General features: G+C 43.0%; 2 protein-coding genes across 7 annotated transcripts in view; both read left to right on the forward strand.

Annotated features, from left to right (window-relative positions):
- Positions 1 to 15,534, forward strand: part of RAD17 (RAD17 checkpoint clamp loader component) — a 47,808-nt gene extending 32,274 nt beyond the window's left edge. For all 5 annotated transcript variants that reach the window (XM_025387321.1, XM_025387318.1, XM_025387323.1 and 2 more), the window contains 3 exons: positions 886 to 1,006; positions 11,666 to 11,723; positions 14,762 to 15,534. In XM_025387321.1, coding sequence (XP_025243106.1) covers positions 886 to 1,006; positions 11,666 to 11,723; positions 14,762 to 15,023 — 441 coding nt within the window. In that variant the 3' untranslated portion in view covers positions 15,024 to 15,534. The remainder of the gene's footprint in view (positions 1 to 885; positions 1,007 to 11,665; positions 11,724 to 14,761) is intronic.
- A 319-nt stretch (positions 15,535 to 15,853) lies between these two features.
- Positions 15,854 to 21,740, forward strand: part of MARVELD2 (MARVEL domain containing 2) — a 31,258-nt gene continuing 25,371 nt past the window's right edge. For both annotated transcript variants that reach the window (XM_025388255.1, XM_025388256.1), the window contains exons 1-2: positions 15,854 to 15,908; positions 20,535 to 21,698. In XM_025388255.1, the coding sequence (XP_025244040.1) occupies positions 20,550 to 21,698 (1,149 nt within the window). In that variant the 5' untranslated portion in view covers positions 15,854 to 15,908; positions 20,535 to 20,549. The remainder of the gene's footprint in view (positions 15,909 to 20,534; positions 21,699 to 21,740) is intronic.

The raw sequence follows: 21,740 nt of genomic DNA on the forward strand, positions 1-21,740 counted from the left end.
GGAGTCTCGCTCTGTCGCCCAGGCTGGAGTGCAGTGGCTGGATCTCAGCTCACTGCAAGCTCCGCCTCCCGGGTTCACACCATTCTCCTGCCTCAGCCTCCCGAGTAGCTGGGACTACAGGCGTCCGCCACCTCGCCCGGCTAATTTTTTTGTAGTTTTAGTAGAGACGGGGTTTCACCGTGTTAGCCAGTATGGTCTTGATCTCCTGACCTTGTGATCCGCCCGTCTCGGCCTCCCAAAGTGCTGGGATTACAGGCTTGAGCCACCGTGTCCGGCTGGGCTAATTTTTTATATTGTTAGTAGAGACAGAGTTTCACCATGTTAGCCAGGATGGTCTCGATTTCCTGACCTCGTGATCTGTCTGCCTCAGCCTCCCAAAGTGCTGTGAGCCACCGTGCCTGGCCTGCTTTGTCTTTTATAGCATATATATTAATTTTGCCTTGTAGCTACATATAAATTATCTGAGACTGTTAGCTTCTGGAAGGCAGGGATTGTGCTTTTCTCTTGCTCAGCGTAACATTATGTTGACTACAGAAAACAAATTATTTCATTAAAAATAATATTTTCATGTAATTTGTGATGTGTGTGTGCTCATAAATAATTCCTTTGAGTTTTAAATTTGGTTTTCTTATACATTCAATGTCTTTTAAAAATTCTTGTTTATCAAATGTGAAATAGTTATGTAGGTGAAATACTCTATTAGACAATGTTAGACAAACTATAAAGGACTACTTATATAAGCTATTAAAAGTATATTTGTGGTATATAAACCTACAAGTTAATATAAACTTACTGTGTACGTTTATATAGTAAACTTAGTTTGTCTAGGAATACATATTTTTAATTTCGTTTTTCCTTTCATCTTTTTTTTTCTTTTCTATACAGTATCGGGAAAATTGCCTGGCAGCAAAAGCACTTTTTCCTGATTTCTGCCTGCCAGCTTTATGCCTCCAAACTCAGCTATTGCCATACCTTGCTCTACTAACCATTCCAATGAGAAATCAAGGTAATAACATAAGTTTTTTTTTTCTTTTAAGAAGTAGGGTTTTTCATTAATTTATTTTATTTTATTTTATTTTTTATTTTTTATTTTTGAGACGGAGTCTCGCTCTGTCGCCCAGGCTGGAGTGCAGTGGCCAGATCTCGGCTCACTACAAGCTCCGCCTCCCGGATTCATGCCGTTCTCCTGCCTCAGCCTCCCGAGTAGCTGGGACTACAGGCGCCCGCCACCGCACCTGACTAGTTTTTTGTATTTTTTTTTAGTAGAGACGGGGTTTCACCGTGTTAGCCAGGATGCTCTCGATCTCCTGACCTCGTGATCCACCCGTCTCGGCCTCCCAAAGTGCTGGGATTACAGTCTTGAGCCACTGCACCCGGCCTATTTTATTTTTTTAGATGGAGTCTCGCTCTGTCGCCCAGGCTGGAGTGCAGTGGCGTGATCTTGGCTCACTGCAACCTCTGCCTCCTGGATTCAAGCGATTCTCCTGCCTCAGCCTCCGGAGTAGCTGGGACCACAGGTGCGTGCCCCCACACCTGGCTAATTTTTGTATTTTTAGTAGAGACGGGGTTTCACCATATTAGCCAGGATGGTCTCGATCTCCTGACCTTGTGATCCACCTGCCTCGGCCCCCCAGAGTGCTGGGATTACAGGTGTGAGCCACCGCGCATGGCCAGAACTAGGGTTTTATATCAGTATCTTTTTGTGGGCCAACTTATTGCTATATGCAGTGAGATACTTTTTTTCCTTTTATTTTTTGATCCACATAATTCTGCATCCTTTATGTTTTTTTAAAAAAAGCATCAAACAGGCCAGCTGCGGTGGCTCTTGCCTGTAATCCCAGCACTTTGGAAGGGCAAGACAGGCAGATCCTTGGAGGTTAGGAGTTCGAGACTAGCCTGGCCAACATGGCGAAACTCTGTCTCTACTAAAAATACAAAAATTAGCCAGGTGCGATGGCACGCGCTTGTAATCCCAGCTACTCAGGAGACTGAGGCAGGAGAATCACTGGAATCCAGGAGGTGGAGGCTGTAGTGAGCCGAGATCGCATACCTGCACTCCAGGCTGGGTGACAAAGTGAGGTCTGTCTCAAAAAAACAAAAAGCATCAAACGATATGGAAATATATAAAGGACTGGACACAGTGGCTTACGCCTGTAATCCTAGCACTTTGGGAGGCCAAGACTGGGAAACTCCATTTCTACTAAAAAAAAACAAAAAATTTGCCGGGTGTGGTGGCACGCGTGTGTAATCACAGCTACTCGGGAGGCTGAGGCAGGAGAATCTTGAACCCGGGAGGCAGAGGTTGCAGTGAGTCGAGATCGGGCTATTGCACTCCAGCCTGGGCGACAGAGCGAGACTCTGTCTCAAAAAAAAAAAAAGAACTTCCTAAAGTAAAAATTGAAAGTACTTCCCCTACAACCACAGGTTGCTTTGACATTGCTTTGACAGATTAATGTAAACTCTTCCAGATACTCTTCTGTGAATGTAGAGACATGCAGAATGAGGCAAGCTTTCATTTGCTTTTATCACTTACTGTGGATAGCCTTTCATATCTTATAAGTTAATGTCAGAGCAGTATGCTAAAGTGTATTGAAATCTAACTCATATTTTCCAAATTTATAAACATTTTATTTAACCTTATGATGTGTATTTTGGTTGATTTCAGTATTACAAAAATGCCTATTAATAGTATATTTTCATTATGTTTCTATGTTATGAAATTATAATGCTACAAACATTACTATGCCTGTGGCAGTATACACCTGGATACGTTTTGAAAATGTTGTGCATTCATAGGCAAAAATGGGATAATTTTTGGGCAGTGGTCATGATAAATCTGTTGATCAGAATCCAGAGATTTCCCTTCTCCTTGCCAATTGCTTTAAGAGTACACTAGTTTTTGGCTGGGTGCGGTGGCTCACGCCTGTGATCCCAGCACTTTGGGAGGCCGAGACGGGCAGATCACGAGGTCAGGAGATCGAGACCATCCTGGCTAACATGGTAAAACCCCATCTCTAGTAAAAATACAAAATAAATAAATAAATAAAATTAGCTGGGCCTGGTGGCGGCCGCCTGTAGTCCTAGTCCCAGCTGCTTGGGAGGCTGAGGTAGGAGAATGGCGTGAACCTGGGAGGCAGAGCTTGCAGTGAGCGAAGATCGCGCGACAGAGCGAGTCTCCAGCTCGGAAAAAAAAGAAAGAAGGAAACAAAAGATTACACTAGTTTTTAAACTTTTTATTATTTTTTTTTTGAGACGGAGTTTCACTCTTGTTGCCAAGGCTGGAGTGCAATGGCATGATCTCGACTTACCGCAACCTCCGCCTCCCAGGTTCAAGTGATTCTTCTGCCTCAGCCTCCAGAGTAGCTGGGATTACAGGCATGTGCCACAACACCTGGCTAATTTTTTTTGTATTTTTAGTAGAGGTGGGGTGTCACCATGTTGGCCAGGCTGGTCTCGAACTCCTGGCCTTAAGTGATCTGCCCACCTTGGACTCCCAAAGTGCAGAATTACAGGCATGAGCCACCACACCCGACCACTAGTTTTTAAACTTTCTTTTGAAATTTTAGGCCGGGCGCGGTGGCTCACGCCTATAATCCCAGCACTTTGGGAGGCCGAGGCAGGTGGATCCCGAGGTCAGGAGATCGAGACCATCCTGGTTAACACGGTGAAACCCCGTCTCTACTAAAAATATAAAAAATTAGCTGGGTGTGGTGGCGGGTGCCTGTAGTCCCAGCTACTCGAGAGGCTGAGGCAGGAGAATGGCAAGAACCCAGAAGGTGGAGCTTGCAGTGAGCCAAGATGGCGCCACTGCACTCCAGCCTGGGCAACAGGGCGAGACTCCATCTCAAAAAAAAAAAAAGAAATTATTTTAAACGTAAAGATGCAAGAATAGTACAAAAAAATTCTTGTATATCCTTCACTAAGTTTCCTCATTGTTACATTTTTTACCATATTTGCCTAATTATATTCTCTCTTTATAAGCATGCACATATATGTATTATTTTGCTAAACTAGTTTTGAGTAAATTGCAGGCATGATATCCCATTATTCTTAAAAACTTAAGTCTGCCCTTGCTAAAAAGCAAGGATATTTTCCTGCATAATCACAGTATGCACATCAAATCAGGAAATTAGCATTAATACCATTTATTTTATAGTCCCCATTCAGATTTTGCCAGTTGTCCTAATAATGTCCTTTTTTAATTAATAGAGACGGGATCTCGCTATGTTGACCAGGTTGGTCTTGAACTCCTGACCTCAAGCAATCCTCTGGCCTCATCCTCCCAAAGTGCTAGGATTATAGGCACAGGCCACCGCACCCAGCCCTAGTAATATCCTTTGTAAAATGATAACTCCCCATTTCTTGTCCAGAATCCAATGAAAGATAACCTCGTGCATTTAGTGATTCAGTTTCCATGTGTTTTTAGTCTCCCTTCATCTGAACAGTTTTTTAGTCTTTCTTTGTCCATGACATTTTAGAGGCATACAGGACAGTTACGGTGTATACTATCCCTCAATTTGGATTTGTCTGGTGATTCCTCATGACTGGATTCAGGATATGTATTTTTTTGGCAGAAATACCACAGAAGTGATCTTAAAAAAAATGGCAAGGAGAGGAAAGATATCTGGATTCTGACCAACAGATTCATCATGTCCACTGCATAAACGTTATTTTTGCCTATGAATACACAACATTTTAAACACTTTAAGTATCAATACTCACAAAAGCTATAAGATAAAACACTTCGTTGTATCAAAGTAGATATTTACTCTTTAATCCTTTCTTCTGATCACTGATAAGGTCAACTCTGTTTAAAATTTCTGTGCCAGGCATGGTGGCTCATGCCTATAATCCCAGCACTTTGGGTGGCCAAGGTGGGAAGATCGCTTGAGCCCAGGAGTTTGAGACCAGCTTAGGCAACACAGTGATACCTTGTCTCTACAAAAAAATTTAAAAATTAGCTGGGTGTGGTGGCTTGCACCTGTGGTCCCAGCTACTCGGGAGGCTGGAGTAGGGGAATCACTTGAGCCCGGGAAGTGAAGGGTGTAGTGAGCTGTGATCACCCCACTGCACTCTAGCCTGTCTAGCTTGGGTGACAGGGCGAGACCCTCTCCAAAAAAATAAAATAAAATTTCTGAGATGTTTTGGTAAGTTATATGGTATATTACTAATATTTTTAATATGACACAAATTCTGTTTTCTCTTTTGAAGATTAGCACCACAGACAGGTGATCATTAATGAAATATGGCCCTTAAAATACACATTACAAAAGAGAAACTGATGGTAAAATTGCTGGTGAAGTTAACTTTTATCATTTATCCACTAATTAAAAATTCTGTTTCGGGGATCACATCTCTAAGCTGTTCATATCAAAGAGCTATTTTTTAAAGATCCTGATTATAGGCAACAAAAGCAAAAATAAACAAATAGGATTACCTCAAAACTGGAAAACCTTTGCACAGCAAAGGAAACAACAGAATGAAGAGCCAACCTATATAGTGGGAGAAAATATTTGTAAATTATACATCTGATTGGGGTTAATAATCAAAATATATAAGGAACTCAAAGAATGCAATAGTAAGAAAACAACCCAATTAAAAAACAGGCAATTCCAGCCTGGGCAACATGGTGAAACCCTGTCTCTACAAAAAAATAGATAAAAGTGGCCAGGCGTGGTGGCTCACGCCTGTAACCCCAGCACTTTGGTCGGCCGAGGTGGGTGGATCGCCTGAGGTCAGGAGATCGAGACCAGCCTGGCCAACATGGCAAAACCCCACCTGTACTGAAAATACAAAAAATTAGCTTAGTGCAGTGGCAGGCGTCTGTAATCCCAGCTACTCAGGAGGCTAAGGCAGGAGAATTGCTTGAACCTGGGAGGCGGAGGTTTCTGTGAGCCAAGATTGCACCATTGCACTCCAGCCTGGGCAACAAGAGCAAAATTCTGTTTAAAAAAAAAAAAAAAGATAAAAATAGCCAGGTGTAGTGGCACACACCTATAGTCCCAGCTACTTGGAGGCTGAGGTGGGCGGATGGTTTGAGCCTGGAAAGGGAAGGTTGCAGTGAGCCGAGATCATGCTACTACATTCCAGCCTGGGGCACAGAGTGAGATGCTGTCTTAGAAGGCAAAGGACAGGATAGACATTTCTTAAAAGAAGACATACAGATGGCCAATAGGTAAATGAAAAACTGCTTAACATTAAAACTTAACACTAATGATCAGGGAAACACTTTAAAACCACAATGAGATTTCATATTACACCAGTTAGAATGGCTGTTATCAAAAAGACAAATGGTAACAAGTGTTGGCCAGGGTGTGGCGAAAAGGGAATCCTTACAGAGTTAGTAAGAATGTAAATTAGCACAGCTGTTTTGAGGAACAGTATGGAGGTTCCTTAAAAAACTGAAAATAGGCCGGGCACGGTGGCTCACGCCTATAATCCCAGCACTTTGGGAGGCCAAGGCAGGCGGATCACGACGTCAGGAGTTTGAGAGCAGCCTGGCAACATAGTGAAACCCCGTCTCTACTGAAAGTACAAAACAAAACAAAAAAACAACTAAAAATAGGCTGGGCATGGTGACTCACACCTGTAATCCCAGCACTTTGGGAGGCCAAGGTGGGCAGATCACCTGAGGTTAGGAGTTCGAGACCAGCCTGACCAACATGGTGAAGCCCTGCCTCTACTAAAAATACAAAAATTAGCCGGGCATGGTGGTGCATGCCTGTAATCCCAGCTATTTGGGAGGCTGAGGCAGGAGAATCGCTTGACCCTGGGAGACAGAGGTTGTGGTGAGCCAAGATCACGCCATTGCCCTCCAGCCTGGCAACAAGAGCAAAACTCTTGTCTCAAAAAACAAACCCTAAAAATAGAACTACCATATGATCCAGCAGTCCCACTACTGGACATATATCCAAAGAATATGAAGTCGAGGCCAGGCACAGTGGCTCATGCCTATAATCCCAGCACTTTGGGAGGCGAGGCAGGCAGATCACTTGAGGCCAGGAGTTTGAGACCAGCCTGGCAAACGTGGTGAGACCCCGTCTCTACCAGAAATATAAAAAATTAGCCAGGTGTGGTGGTACACTCCTGTAGTCTCAGCTACTCTGGAGGCTGAGGCAGAAGAATTGCTTGAATCCAGGTGTTGGAGGTTATAACAGTGAGCTGAGATCATGTCACTGCACTCCAGCCTAGGTGACAGAGCCAGACTCCATCTCAAAAAAATATATATATATATGAAGTCAATATGTTGAAGAGATATCTGCCCTCCCTCCCATGTTTTATTGCAGCATTATTCACAATAACCAAGGTATGGAGTCAGTCTAATTGTCCATTGGATGAAGAAAATGTGGTATATATACACAATGGAATATTATTTGGCCATAAAAAAGAACAAAATTTTGTCATTTGCAATAACATGGATGAACCTGGAAGACCTTATTTGAAATGAAATAAGCCAGGCACAGAAAGACAACTATTGCATATTCTCACTTATATAGGAGCTAAAAAAGTTGATCTCGTAGTAGTAGTGCACACAATGGGATTACCATGGCTTGGGTGATAGGGGAGATGTTGATCAAAGAATACAAAATTTTGTTACGTAGGAGGAGTAAATTCAAGAGTTCTGTTTTACAACATGGTGACTATAAGTAGTAGTTTGTGTGTGGGGTGGGGGTTTGTTTCTTTTTTTGAGTCACAGTATCACTGGCTGGATTGTGGTGGTGTGATCACGGCTCACTGCAGCCTAAACCTCCTTGGCCCAAGTGATCCTCCCACCTCAGCCTCCTGAGTAGCTGGTAACCACAGGTGCGCACCACCACACTTGGCTAATTTTTGTATTTTTTTTTTCTAAAGATGGGGTTTTGCCGTGTTACACAGGCTGGTCTTGAACTCCTGGATTCAAGCAATCCTCCCACCTCAGCCTCCCAAAGTGCTGGGACTACAGGTGTGAGCCACCACACCCAACCAATATATTGTATTCTTGAAAAATGCTGAGAGTGAATGTAAAGTGTCTTTGCCACTTTGCCACAAAAATAATAACTCTGTGAGGTAATATATATGTTAATTGGCTATAGTTCGTCATTCTACAATGTATGTATTAAAACAATATGTTGCCCACAGTAAATATATACAATTTTGTTTGTTAATTAAAATAACTCTGATTGTAGTAGCTTTCTTTTTTTTTTTTTTGAGATGGAGTCTTGCTGTATCTCCTAGGCTGGAGTGCAGTGGCACCATGTTGGCTCACTGCAACCTCTGCTTCCCGGGTTCAAGTGATTCTCCTACCTCAGCCTCCTGAGTAGCTTGGATTACAGGCACACACCACCACACCCAGCTAATTTTTGTATTTTTAGTAAAGATGGGGTTTTACTGTGTTGGCCAGGCTGGTCTCAAACTGCTGACCTCAGGTGATCCGCCTGCTTCAGCCTGTGTAGTAGAATTTTTAACAGGTAAGTATCCAAAGGTCCTCATAGTGTTAGATGTGCAAACTTTAAAAAGTTTATAAAAATTAGTAAAAGTAAGATGTTTTGGTTTTTCTTACAAATTTTTATACTGTTTCTTCCGCTTTTATTTACTATGTCATTTTCAGCCATTATTTCTTTAAATATTTTTCTGCCTCTTTCTGTCCTTCTAGTCCTTCATTAGGTTATGTTCACTTGAAAGTGCTCTACATTTTTCTGAGATTTTGTTCATATTTCTTCTGTTTTCTCTATGTCAATCTATGTCCAAATCGTTTTTTTGTTTTTTTTTTTTTGAGACAGAATCTCCCTCTGTTGCTTAGGCTGGAGTGCAGTAGCACCATCTCAGCTCACTGCAGTCTCCACTTCCTGGATTCAAGCAGTTCTCCTGCCTCAACCCCCTGAGTAGCTGGGATTACAGGCACATGCCACTGTGTCTGGCTAATTTTCGTACTTTTAGTAGAGATGGGGTTTCGCCATGTTGACCAGGCTGGCCTTGAACTCCTGACCTCAGATGATCTACCTGCCTCAGCCGCCCAAAGTGCTGGGATTACAAGCATGAGCACCATGCCTGGCCTATGTCCAAGTTTGATTCTGGTTCAAATCTACTGTTGAGTCCCTTTAGTGAATTTTTCATTTTAGTTATTGTACTTTTTGACTCCAGAATTTTCATTTGGTTCTTCTTATAATTTTTGTCTTTTTGTTGATACTCTTTTTCATGAGACATTGTCATCACAGCTTTCTTTACTACTTTAAGTATGATTTCCTTTTCTACTTTGAAAATACTTATAATGGCTTACTGAAGTATTTTTCTGTTGAATTTAATGTCTGAGCCCTCGCAAAAGCAGTTTCTTTTGCCCATATTTTTCTTGTGGGTGGGTCACACTTTCCTGTTTCTTTACATGTCATAATTTTTTGTTGAAAACTAGATGTTTTAGGGAACATATTGTAGCAATTTTGGAGAATATTGATTCTCCTCCTCTGGGGCTTGTTTTTATTGTTGTGTGCTTGTTTATTTGTTTAGCAAGTTGGCTAAACTCATGTAATGAAGGCTGTCTTTTGCAATATGAAGCCTTCCTCCCTCTTTCTTCAGAGAGCTCATCCTTGGCTGTGCCCACAGTTTACTTGGGATGATGGTGGTTTTAGCAGAGCTCACTTTGTGTCTTTCCCTGATATCTCTGTATAGCTCTCTGCTTCCTTTGGTATCATGCTGTTGGCTCCCCTAATTACTTTTTTTTTTTTTTTGGAGGGTGGGGGAAGGGTCTCACTCTATCACCCAGACTGGAGTGCAGTGGCACGATGGCTCACTGCAACCTCCGCTTCCCGGGCGCAAGCAATTCTTATGCGTCAGCCTCCTGAGTAGCTGGGACTACAGGCGCATGCCACCATCCGCAGCTAATTTTTCTATTTTTAGTAGACATGGCATTTCACCATGTTAGCCAAGCTGGTCTTGAACTCCTGACCTCAAGTGATCCACCCACCTTGGCCTCCGACAGGGCTGGGATTACAGACGTGAGCCTGACTACTCCCTAATTACTATCTAATTGCCGTGTTTTCAGCAGTGCTCTAGGACAAAATTTCTCCACAGTCTGATCCAATTTAATTTGGGCAGTTGTAGGCTTTCAAGCCAGTTTCTGAGGGTTGTTCTGAAACCAGGAGGGCTCTTCTTAGTTGTCTCTTTCCCTGGTTGTTTCTTATGAACTAGTTGGCTTATGTTTAGCTTGTTCTTACTTAAGAGGAGCTGGTTTCAGGGGTGCCCTTTAGGCTTGAATTTCCCCACACTATGTTTCAAATAATGTCAGTTCCTTTGGGGAAAGCTTCAGAGCTTTTTGCTATGGACTGCCTCTCCTCTGGGCAAAATCTCTAAGCCACTTATTCTGGTTGGGTGCCCAGCTGCAGAGGTAGCCTCTGATTATTTTGGCTTGCCTCTCCCAGTGTGTACCATCTGCTGTGTAACAGACTGGGATAAGGGAGACTGCAGTTGGGACAGGGGACAGTGCCTTTGGGTTAGAACCTCTTATCCTGTGAGTAGGGCTGGGTGGAGAAAGGAAGCCCCAATCACCCTGCTACACTCCAGTAGGAAGGAGTCGTTAGTTCTTGGCTACACCCACCTGGAATAAAATGTTCATCAAGCTGAGCCCTCTCAGCTCAGGATTGGGAATAGGAGGGAGAGAATGGGAGTGGCTCAGATGCCTCAGATTCTTCCTGTTTGATTTTCTTGAATAGATCTCTTCTCATTTGCTGTATGCTATTAGGACAATTTCCAGAGACTTTAAATGATTGATTTTTAAAAATTTTCACCAATTTTGCTTATGTCTGGGAGTGGGTACACAAGAGCTTATGCTGTCATCCTGAAAGTTGACTATGTCATTCTTTTTCTTTATGAATTTTTAATTGTGATAAAGTATACAAAGCATAAAGTTTATCACCTTAACCATTTTGAATTTTACAGTGCAGTAGTGTTAAGTATATCCACCTTGTTCTGCAACCAGTTTGCGAAACTTTTGCTTCTTGTAAAAGTGAAATTCTATAACTATTAGCATTAATTCCCCTTTTCCCTTCCCCCTGGCAGCCACCATTCTACTTTCTGTCTCTATGAATTTATGACTCTAAATACTTCATATAAGTGGAATCATACAATATTTGTTCTTTTGTGACTGGTCTCACTTAGAATGATGTTATCACAGTTCATTTGTGTTACAGCATGTGTCCTTTTTAAAGCTGAGTAATACTCAATTAGATGTATCTACCACATTTGGTTATCCATTCATCTGTTGACGGACACTTGGGTTGCTTCCACCCATTGATTATTGTTAATGCTGATATGAACATGGGCATACAAATATCTTTTGGAGACTCTGCTTTTAATTCTTTGGGGTATATACCCAGAAGTGGAATTGTTAGATCATACAGTAATTCTATTTTTAATTTTTTGAGGACCCACTATACTGGTTTCCACAGCGGCTACACCATTTTACATTCCCATGAGCAATGCACAAGGGTTCCATTTTCTCTACATCCTTACCCATACTTCTTGTTTTCTGGTTTTTTATAACAGTCATCCTTAATAGATGTGAATTGGTATCTCACTATGGCTTGGATTTGCATTTCTCTAAAGATTAGAATAAGCACATCTTTTCATGTGCTTATTGGCCATTTGTATATTTTCTTTGGAAAATTGTTTACAACTTTTAAAAAATCTGTTTCAGCTCAGATTTCTTTTATCCAAGATATTGGAAGGCTCCCTCTGAAGCGACACTTTGGAAGGTAAGCTGATCATCTCAATTTCCAAAAAGCTGATAATGAAATGTCTACTGAGTATGTTCAATATGAATTAATAACTGTTATCTGTAACATCCAAGAAAGACATACTGTACCTAGTAACTTATAAACATAATTATATTATAGACCCTTCCTTTTCTTAAATATAAAGCATATTTTCACCTATTTCCAATGGACTATACCAGATTAAATGGAATCAGGGAATCACAAAGGCAGAGGAATCTTTAAAATCCTCCAATTCAACAAATCTAGAAACCCCTTTCCAGCTTTCCTGTCGAGAGATGTTCTTAGCCTATGCTTGAAGACCTGCAATGACTAGGAACTGCCTCAGAAGGAGCAGTGTCCTTGATATATTCTTATTTTAGAAAATTTAGACAAGCAAAAAATAGATATATGTGTGTGTGTGTGTGTGTATATATATGAGATTCATTTTATTGGAAAGTAGCTTCTGTGCCATTATCAGTGATTAACACAAAACATATACTTCAGTTTGACTTAGCTTATTTGTAAGATCGAATTAAGCGCTCAGGAATTGTTTAAAAATTTTAAAAATAGCCGGGCGTGGTGGCTCATGCCTATAATCCCAGCACTTTGAGAGCCCGAGGCAGGTGGATCACCTGAGATCAGGAGTTCAAGACCAGCCTGAACAACATGGTGAAACCCCATCTCTACTAAAAATACAAAATTTAGCTGGGTGTGGTGGCACATTCCTGTAATCCCAGCTACTCAGGAGGCTGAGGCAGGAGAATCGCTTCAACCTGGGAGGTCGAGGTTGCATTGAGCCAAGATTACATCATTGCGTCCCAGCCTGAGGTGCAACAACACAAAAGCAAAACTCCATCTCAAAAAAAAAAAGATTTAAAAAATCTTGCTTACTGGATGCATGGACAAAAGTAAGTGATAGAAATGGCACCTCTGACTCCTCCTACCTTTTCTCCTATTTCTGGTCCCAAATGGAAAACTCTTGTGATGTGAGGTTTTTCCCCCTGTCTATCCTCAAAGATTCATTAAGTCCTTTGTAGTGTTAATGTTTTTTTCTGATTACTGGCTTAGCTATGCGGAGCCCATCTTTCCTATCACAGAAAGACCATGATGGATCTTGAAGCATCGTCCCACTGGGATGTGATCAGGGCTTATACATTTCATAAACACTGCTTTTCTTCTCACATCCCTCTGAATGAAAGCAGGACCAGATCTCTTTGATGGCTCCTTTCCCTGACCCCCTAAGTTTATGGCATCAAAATAAAGACAAATAAAGACAAGTATCTTCTATTGCATTTTTGCTCCTGAGTTGTATTGGGTTGCTGCAAAAGTAATTACTTTTACACAAGCCTAAACTGAATGAGAATCTTCACTATTTTATTATTGGTTCAACTACCTACTTGATGTGACTTCAGAGGCAGTATTTTCTTTTCTTTTCTTTTTTTTCCTAGACAGAGTCTCTCTCTGTCGCCCATGCTGGACATCTTGGCTCACTGCAAGCTCCGCCTCCCAGGTTCTTGCCATTCTCCTGCCTCAGCCTCCCAAGTAGCTGGGACTACAGGCACCTGCTACCACGCCCGGCTAATTTTTTTTTTTTTTTTTTTGTATTTTTAGTAGAGATGGGGTTTCACTGTGTAGGCCAGGATGATCTTGATCTCCTGACCTCATGATCTGCCCACCTCGGCGTCTCAAAGTGCTGGGATTACAGGCGTGAGCCACTGCATCTGGCCACGAGAGGCAGTATTTTCCATGGTGTATATTACAATGACTGGTACTATCTTTTATTTATGTAGACCATATTTAAAACCATCATATGTTTAGTATTTAATATTTATTAAATATTAGTACTTAATATTTAATAGATGTTTAATTTCCTGTAATTCAACCTATACCTTATTTTTGCCCATTTAGCTTCTTTTCAACTTTTACTATCCTAGCCTTGTAGATAAGTTATCATGCACTTCAAATACTATTTACTTAGGATGAATTCCTACAAATGAAATTGCTGAATCAATAGTATATACCTTTTGGGGCTTTTCTTCTTTATTGCCAAATCGTTGGCAAGAAAATTTTTCCAATTTTATATCCACTTACAGTGTATCAGTATGTTCTTTTCTCCTAACCCTTGCCACCACTGGGTTTTAAAAGTATCTTTGCCAGTTTAGAAGATGACAGTAGTAGACCAGGCGCAGTGGCTCATGCCTGTAATCCCAGCACTTTGGGAGGCTGAGGTGTGTGAATCATCTAAGGTCAGGAGATCAAGACCAGCCTTGCCCAACATGGTGAAACCCCATCTCTACTAAAAATACAAAAACTAGCTGGGCGTGGTGGTGCCTGCCTGTAATCCCAGCTACTCTGGAGGCTGAGTCAGGAGAATCGCTTGAACCTCAGAGGCAGAGGTTGCAGTAAACTGAGATTGCACCACTGCACTACAGCTGGGGCGATAGAGCAAGACAGTCTCAATAAAAAAAAAGAAAAAATCTTTACTGAAGACATTATTTCTTTTTATTTTTAGGTGTTTTCTTGTGGTTTGGATTGGTTTGTTTTTTTTTTTTCCTGAGGCAGAGTCTTGCTCTGTTGCCGCCCAGGCTGGAGTTCAGTGTGGCACTAGCTTGGCTCACTGCAACCTCCGCCTCCTGGGTTCAAACAATTCTCCTGCCTCAGCCTCCTGAGTAGCTGGGATTACAGATGCATGCCACCATGCCTGGCTAGTTTTTCTATTTTCAGTAGAGATGGGGTTTTGCCATGTTGTCCAGGCTGGTCTTGAACTCCTGGCCTCAAGTGATCTGCCTCCCTCGGCCTCCCACAGTGCTGATAGTATAGGCATGAGCCACCGTGTTCAGCTCCTTTTTGTATTTTAAGTTGTAGGAACTTATTCACAGTTTGTCATTTACCTTGTAATTTTGTTTTTGTAGTTAAAGGGACTAGCTGAACAGCACAATGTAGGTAAATGAAAGATGGCTTCATAATCATCACACTCATGGTGTAATTTAAAAATCTCCTCCTTTGGTTCTTGTTAATGCCTGCAATGAATGTGACAGATTGAAAATGGAAGCCCTGACTGACAGGGAACATGGAATGATAGACCCTGACAGCGGAGATGAAGCCCAGCTTAATGGAGGACATTCTACAGAGGAATCTCTGGGTGAACCCACTCAAGCCACTGCGCCGGAAACCTGGTCTCTTCCTTTGAGTCAGAATAGTGCCAGTGAACTGCCTGCTAGCCAGCCCCAGCCCTTTTCAGCCCAAGGAGACATGGAAGAAAACATAATAATAGAAGACTATGAGAGTGATGGGACATAGAAGCCAGCCTGCTAATCTGATTCCTACTTCACAGATTCATTTTTGTTTCATTCAGTGGTACTTCAGCAGAGTTAATATGCTTTTCTGATGAATTACACAACAGTTTGTTAATTCTTCATTCTTGTAGTATTTCATCACAAGAAACCTACTCTTCTGTCATCTTGAAGTAAATGGAAGATCAAGCCTTCAAATCTCTGAATTTTTTCTGTAGTATTTATTAAATCTGTGAGTGGTTTAAGGAGCGGTCAGTGTGTATAAAGTGTGTTTCAACATTATGCCAAATATCAAAATGTGAAGGACTAATTCAGGATGCAAAAACGTTATGGGGGGTTGTAAATATGAACTATACCACAGTTTAGGATGCAATTATGAGTGTAAACTGTGTGCCTTATTTACACTTCATTGTCTTCAGCTTCTCATACATAGTTTTGATGTGTTGTACAGTGGAATATCTTAGATACTTTTTGGAAAGTATTTACATAATTTATATCACAATTAAAATGTTGAATTTCATTTTGTTTCTCCTGTCTTTTAACGTAAATTACCTAGCATGCACTGTCTGCCTTAGATCCTTAGGCACAGTGCACGAATCTCCCTCACCCCGTGTCAGACTTTTCAAAAGACAGGGAAGAGGACGGCAAAGCTGCGATGAGAACTGTAACTATCTTTCCAAAAGAGCCCCGTGTGTAGTCATTGCCGCGAGGTGCCGGCCGGTGGCACCGATCAGCCTGGGTCCAGAGTGGGAGTCGGGCCGATAGAGCCGGGCGGGGCAGAGCTGGGCGGGCAAAGCTGGGCTCGTCCCGCCCGGCCCCACCCCCGCCCCGGAGTCAGATACCGGTTTCAGAGTCCCGGGCGGCGTGCGCGCTTTTCCTGGCGACTGCGCAGGTAAGTGGGGCCGGGGTGGACTGCGCAGGTAAGTGGGGCCACGTGACCGGGAGAGGAGGGCCCGGCGGCCCCCAGCCCAGGTGTGCGGGGACCGAAGGGTGCCCGCGCTCGGCGGCACTCAGCTTGCCATAGCCCGCGGGGGAGGCCGGAGCCAGGGATCGGGGAGGCCCGCGTCCCGCCGGGTTTCGCTCTGCAGACGCAGGTGCGGCCGAGCCGCCGTCCTTCCGGGCGCGGGGCGGGGCGGGGCGCGGCGCGCACCTTGGGGCGATCCAGGTGCTCCTGACCTGGGAGATCTCCCGGCTTAGTTTCGGCCTCGTTGGGGCGGAATCTCCAAAGACAGTGGGTTTCAGCCAGAAACGCGAAGACGAACGCCCAGCCGGCGCGGGCAGAGCCGAGGACGCAGTGAGATTTGTGAGACCGGGCGCCCAGAGGCTGGCGCGGGGGATACCCCACAGCGAAAATGCTCGGTACCCCCGGGCAGTCGTGGGTTAGTTAGAACCACAGAACTTTTCCCGATCCCTTGGAAGCGCAGAAGTATCCGAAATCTACCCCTTTCTTGGGTCCAGCAAAACTTTTAAGCCAGGTAAACCGGTGGTTCTGTTTGTGGAAAGGTGACCAGGCATGATTCCTGTGACACTTAGCTGGGGGAGCCATTTCTCCTGCCGCTGCCGCGGCTTTCCAAAATGAGTGTACGAGAATGAAGTAAGAGTCCGGGGCCTGAGCGGGACAAAGACACACGCTGCCGCGGCCTGCGGGACCAGAACGGACTCTCAGTGATATCCTGAAAGACATTAGGGGTATCCAGATATTTAAGATGTAATGAAATACAGCTAACCATTCCCTTCTAAAAATCACATTAACTTGCTTTTCCACAACTCTATAATAATTGCTTGTTTTTTATTTAAAAATGGATAAGGTGATTTGATTCAAATAAGCCACTTCACAGGTGAACAGTTAAATCCATTACAGTGAATCTTATTTTTACCAGTGAGTTGAATTAAGCATGGTGTATCCTGTAAATGCTGTGTAAAACTTGCTAAAATCATTTGTTGTGCTTTTGCTTCTACATTTCTTAGGAATGTGTTTCAAAAACTAGAGTCGTAATAGCATTTCTAGAACTTACACTTTTTTTAGAGAAAGAAATAAAAGAGAAAGGTACAAAAATAAATGATTGTTATAATATACAGAACTGCTTTGCACTGGGCACCCTGCTGGGTCCATCAGAGTTAATCCTTTAAGGTCAGAGTGCCCTATTAGAAGACCCTAGGGTTCCACCCCATTCTCTTGTCTCCAGTCTGTACATATTCTCTGTGCCTTGCTTGCCCCCTTACATCTCTTCCTGGATTTTTAACGCGTCTGAAACACTCTTCAGTCTGCTGCTCCCCAAGGCTAAGCGGGAGGGGTGGAGAATGAAGTATAGACAGATAAAATGATCAGATGTCTGGGGTTTACTTCAGAGGACTCAGCGGCAGAGGAAATAGTATGGGGAGTATAAATGAAACAAGTTTGGCAATAAATTGATAAATGTAGAAGCTGGATGTGGATACACAAGGGTTCATAATGCTATTCTTTCTACTTTTTATTATATTTGAAAATTTCTATAATAAAAATTTTAAATACCTATCTAGCATTTGACCTCTTCTCACGATCTCAGAGATCCATTGGATTATTTCAATGGCCTAGCCAGTCTTCCTGTTTTACCTCTTGCCTTCTGAAGTGTACTCTCAACACAGCATCCATAGTGATACTGTTAAAATTAGTCAAATCATGTCACTCCTCTATTCAGAATTCTCCAGTGGCTTCTCATCTCACTCCCAGCAAAAGACAAAGTCCTTTCTTTCCAGTGGTTTTCAAGGCCCTACATGATTCAGATGGCCTCAGTTCTACTATTCACCTTCTTACCCACTTTGCTGCTGCCACAGTAGCCTCCATGCCTGAATATTTCTTGAACATACCAGGCACTCCTGCCTCAGGGCATCTGCACTAGCTGTTCTATCTGCCCGAACACTTGTCCCTGATAATGGCTGGGCTTCCTCCTTCACCTTCAGTTCTACACTCAGATGTCCCTTTCTCTATGAAGATTTCCCTGGTCACTCGGTTTAAGATTGTAACATCCTGTCACCATTGCAGTCTTTACCCCATTTCTCAACTTTGTTCTTTAGCATACTGTATATTTCATTTATCATCTGTCAATCCACCTGGCACTCCCCCAGTTAAAGCATCATGAAGGCAAGGATTTCAGTCTAGTTTGTCCACCAGTATACCTTCAGCATGCCTGGTGCAAGGCAGGTTAAATGAAGGGTCTTTGTTTTCCAAAGTAAAATAAAATAAAGCCTTAGGAATTTCCAAATTGTTCAACAGTATAAAGCTGGGGTTATCAGACCAGGTGCAGTGGCTAACGCTTGTAATCCCAGCACTTTGGGTGGCCAAGGCAGGAGGATCACTTGAGCCCAGGAGTTCAAGACCAGCCTAGACAACACAGTGATACTTAATGTCTATTAAAAATTTTAAAGAATTAGCAGCCGAGTGTGGTGGCTCACGCGTATAATCCCAGCAATTTGGGAGGCCGAGGCGGGTGGATCACGAGGTCAGGAGATCAAGACCATCCTGGCTAACACGGTGAAACCCCATCTCTACTAAAAATACAAAACATTAGCCAGACATGGTGGTGGGCACCTGTAGTCCCAGCTACTCGGGAGGCTGAGGCAGGAGAATGGCGTGAACCCGGGAGGCGGAGCTTGCAGTGAGCTGAGATCGAGCCACTGCACTCCAGCCTGGGCGACAGAGCGATTCTCAAAAAAAAAAAAGAATTAGCTGGGTATGGTGGCAGCGCCTGTAGTCCCAGCTACTCAGGAGGCTGAGGCAGCAGTGAGCTATGATTATGCTCCTACTCTCTGGCCTGGGAAACAGAGTGAGACCCTGTCTTTAAAATATTAAATAAGTAAATAAGTCATAAATAAGTAAAACAATAACAAAAAAGATGGGGTTATCCATTTTAATTTTGAGACCGTAGTATCAAGTACAATACCATGTGCCCAGTTTAAGTCTTCAATAATGAGAGTTGGCAGGGTGTGAATGAAAAAAAATTTTTAATTCTTCAAGCAAAATACTTATAAACAATTTGAGAGAGAAATTCGGCATACCTTAACCCTAGTAGTTAATTCGCAAATGGTTTTCTTCCTGTGTATGGGTGCAGAGCACTGATTTCATGAATTAATAGGCTTAGTAAAAGTGCATTTTCTGCTTTATTTTTGAAGTGGATTAAATACCTTCTGAGATACTTGAGTCTCTCCTTGGGGACAGTAAATCACCTGAATTGCTCTGGAAAGAGTAATATTAATGGTCATTGCTGCCATTCTCTATTGTGCCTTGGGGGAGCCTTAGCCTTTGGTGATTGTTGTCTCTGAGATTCAATTTTTTTTACATCTAGTTTCCATTGTTAATATTTTAGACTGGAAGAAGCAAGTCCTCTAAAATGACTTTGTTGATTTAGGAAGGGGAAGGACTGTGCACTCCCTTTGTTTTAACAGACTGCCTCTCCTAGGCTATTCCAAGTGAAAATGAAGAATATTTGCTGACCCATCAAATTTCGCTACACTCAAACTCTTAGTATTTTGATTTAGATGTTTGAGGAAATGACTCTACTTGGGAGTGTGTTCGCGTTCTGTTTTGTTAAAGTTTTGTCACTTTTGTTCTTTATTTTATTGTTAAATAGGTCTCACAGATAAATTACATTTATAAATATTTCAGTTTTCATTTTTTTTTTCTTTCCCTTTTTAGAGACAGAGACTCGCTGTGTCACCCAGGCTAGAGTACACTGGTGCAGTCAGAGCTCACTGTAACCTCAGACTCCTGGGGTCAGGTGATTCTCTCCTCTACCTTAGCCTCCCAAGTAGCTGAGACTGGGCACAGCACCACACATGGCTAATTTTTTTAAATTTTTTGGGTAGATACAGGTCTCACTATGTTGCCAGGCTGATCTTCCACTCCTGGCCTTAAGTGATCCTCCTGCCTTGGCCTCTCAAAAGTGCTAGGATTACAGGCATGAGCCATCATGCCCAGCCTAACATTTTAAATCTTGATTGCATTTAAAATGGCATAGAATGATGACTGTATCCCTAGGTAATATAATTGTTTAAAATATAGAAAATCTATAGTGTTAAAATATACATATTTGTCTTTTTTTTTTTTTTTTTTTTTTGAGACAGGGTCTAGCCTTGTCACCCAGGCTAGAGTGCAGCGGCGCAATCTTGGCTCACGGCAACCTCTGCCTCCTGGGTTCAAGCGATCTATATCTCAACCTCCCGAGTAGCTGGGATCACAGGTGCATGCTACCACGCCTGGCTAGTTTTTGTATTTTCAGTAGAGGTAGTGTTTCACCATGTTGGTCAGGCTGGTCTCAAACTCCTGACCTGAAATGATCCGCCTGTCTTGGCCTCCCGAAGTGCTGGGATTACAGGCATGAGCCACCATGCCCAGTCTCATATTTATCATTTTTGTATATCATAATAATTAGACATGATCCTGTTGGTCTCCTAAATAGTTTTTGCTACTACGTGAATAAAATCAGCATCGTTGAGAGGATAAGTAACTAATCATAAGTGATAACTTTAAATTTGGCCACAGGTGTGAAAATCACAAATGTCATCAAATGATGGAAGATCCAGGAATCGGGACAGGCACTACGATGCGGTCCCAAGCGACCTGCCCTATCAAGATAGCACCATAAGAACCCGCCCAACTCTTCACGACAGTGAGCGGGCAGTGAGCGCTGATCCCTTGCCACCACCCCCTCTCCCATTACAGCCACCATTTGGGCCAGACTTCTACTCAAGTGACACAGAGGAACCAGCTGTAGTGCCAGATCTCAAACCAGTAAGGCGCTTTGTCCCCGACTCCTGGAAGAACTTCTTCAGAGGGAAGAAAAAGGACCCCGAATGGGATAAGCCAGTGTCTGATATCAGATACATCTCCGATGGAGTGGAGTGTTCACCACCAGCCTCTCCAGCAAGACCAAACCACCATTCGCCCCCCAACTCCTGCAAAGATCCCTACGGAGGGTCAGGAGGAACCTTTAGTTCCCGGAAAGAGGCTGACGCAGTGTTTCCCCAGGATCCCTATGGATCTCTAGACCGACACACACAAACAGTGCGAACATACAGTGAGAAGGTGGAGGAGTATAACCTGAGGTACTCCTACATGAAGTCGTGGGCAGGCCTGCTGAGAATACTGGGAGTGGTGGAGCTGCTTTTGGGGGCCGGTGTCTTTGCTTGTGTCACAGCTTACATTCACAAGGACAGTGAGTGGTACAACTTGTTTGGATATTCACAACCGTATGGCATGGGAGGCGTTGGTGGACTGGGCAGTATGTATGGGGGCTATTACTACAGTGGCCCTAAGACCCCTTTTATACTTGTGGTTGCTGGATTAGCTTGGATCACCACCATTATTATTCTGGTTCTTGGAATGTCCATGTATTACCGGACCATTCTTCTGGACTCTAATTGGTGGCCCCTAACTGAATTTGGAATTAACGTTGCCTTGTTTATTTTGTATATGGCCGCAGCCATAGTCTATGTGAATGATACCAACCGAGGTGGCCTCTGCTACTATCCGTTATTTAATACACCAGTGAACGCAGTGTTCTGCCGGGTAGAAGGAGGACAGATAGCTGCAATGATCTTCCTATTTGTTACCATGATAGTTTATCTCATTAGTGCTTTGGTTTGCCTGAAGTTATGGAGGCATGAGGCAGCTCGGAGACATAGAGAATATATGGAACAACAAGAGGTAAGTGATTTCATAATCCCTCATTTGTGTGTGTATGTTTGT

This window comes from Theropithecus gelada, chromosome 6, assembly GCF_003255815.1.
Source record: "Theropithecus gelada isolate Dixy chromosome 6, Tgel_1.0, whole genome shotgun sequence".
In the NCBI taxonomy this organism is placed as follows: Eukaryota; Metazoa; Chordata; class Mammalia; order Primates; family Cercopithecidae; genus Theropithecus; species Theropithecus gelada.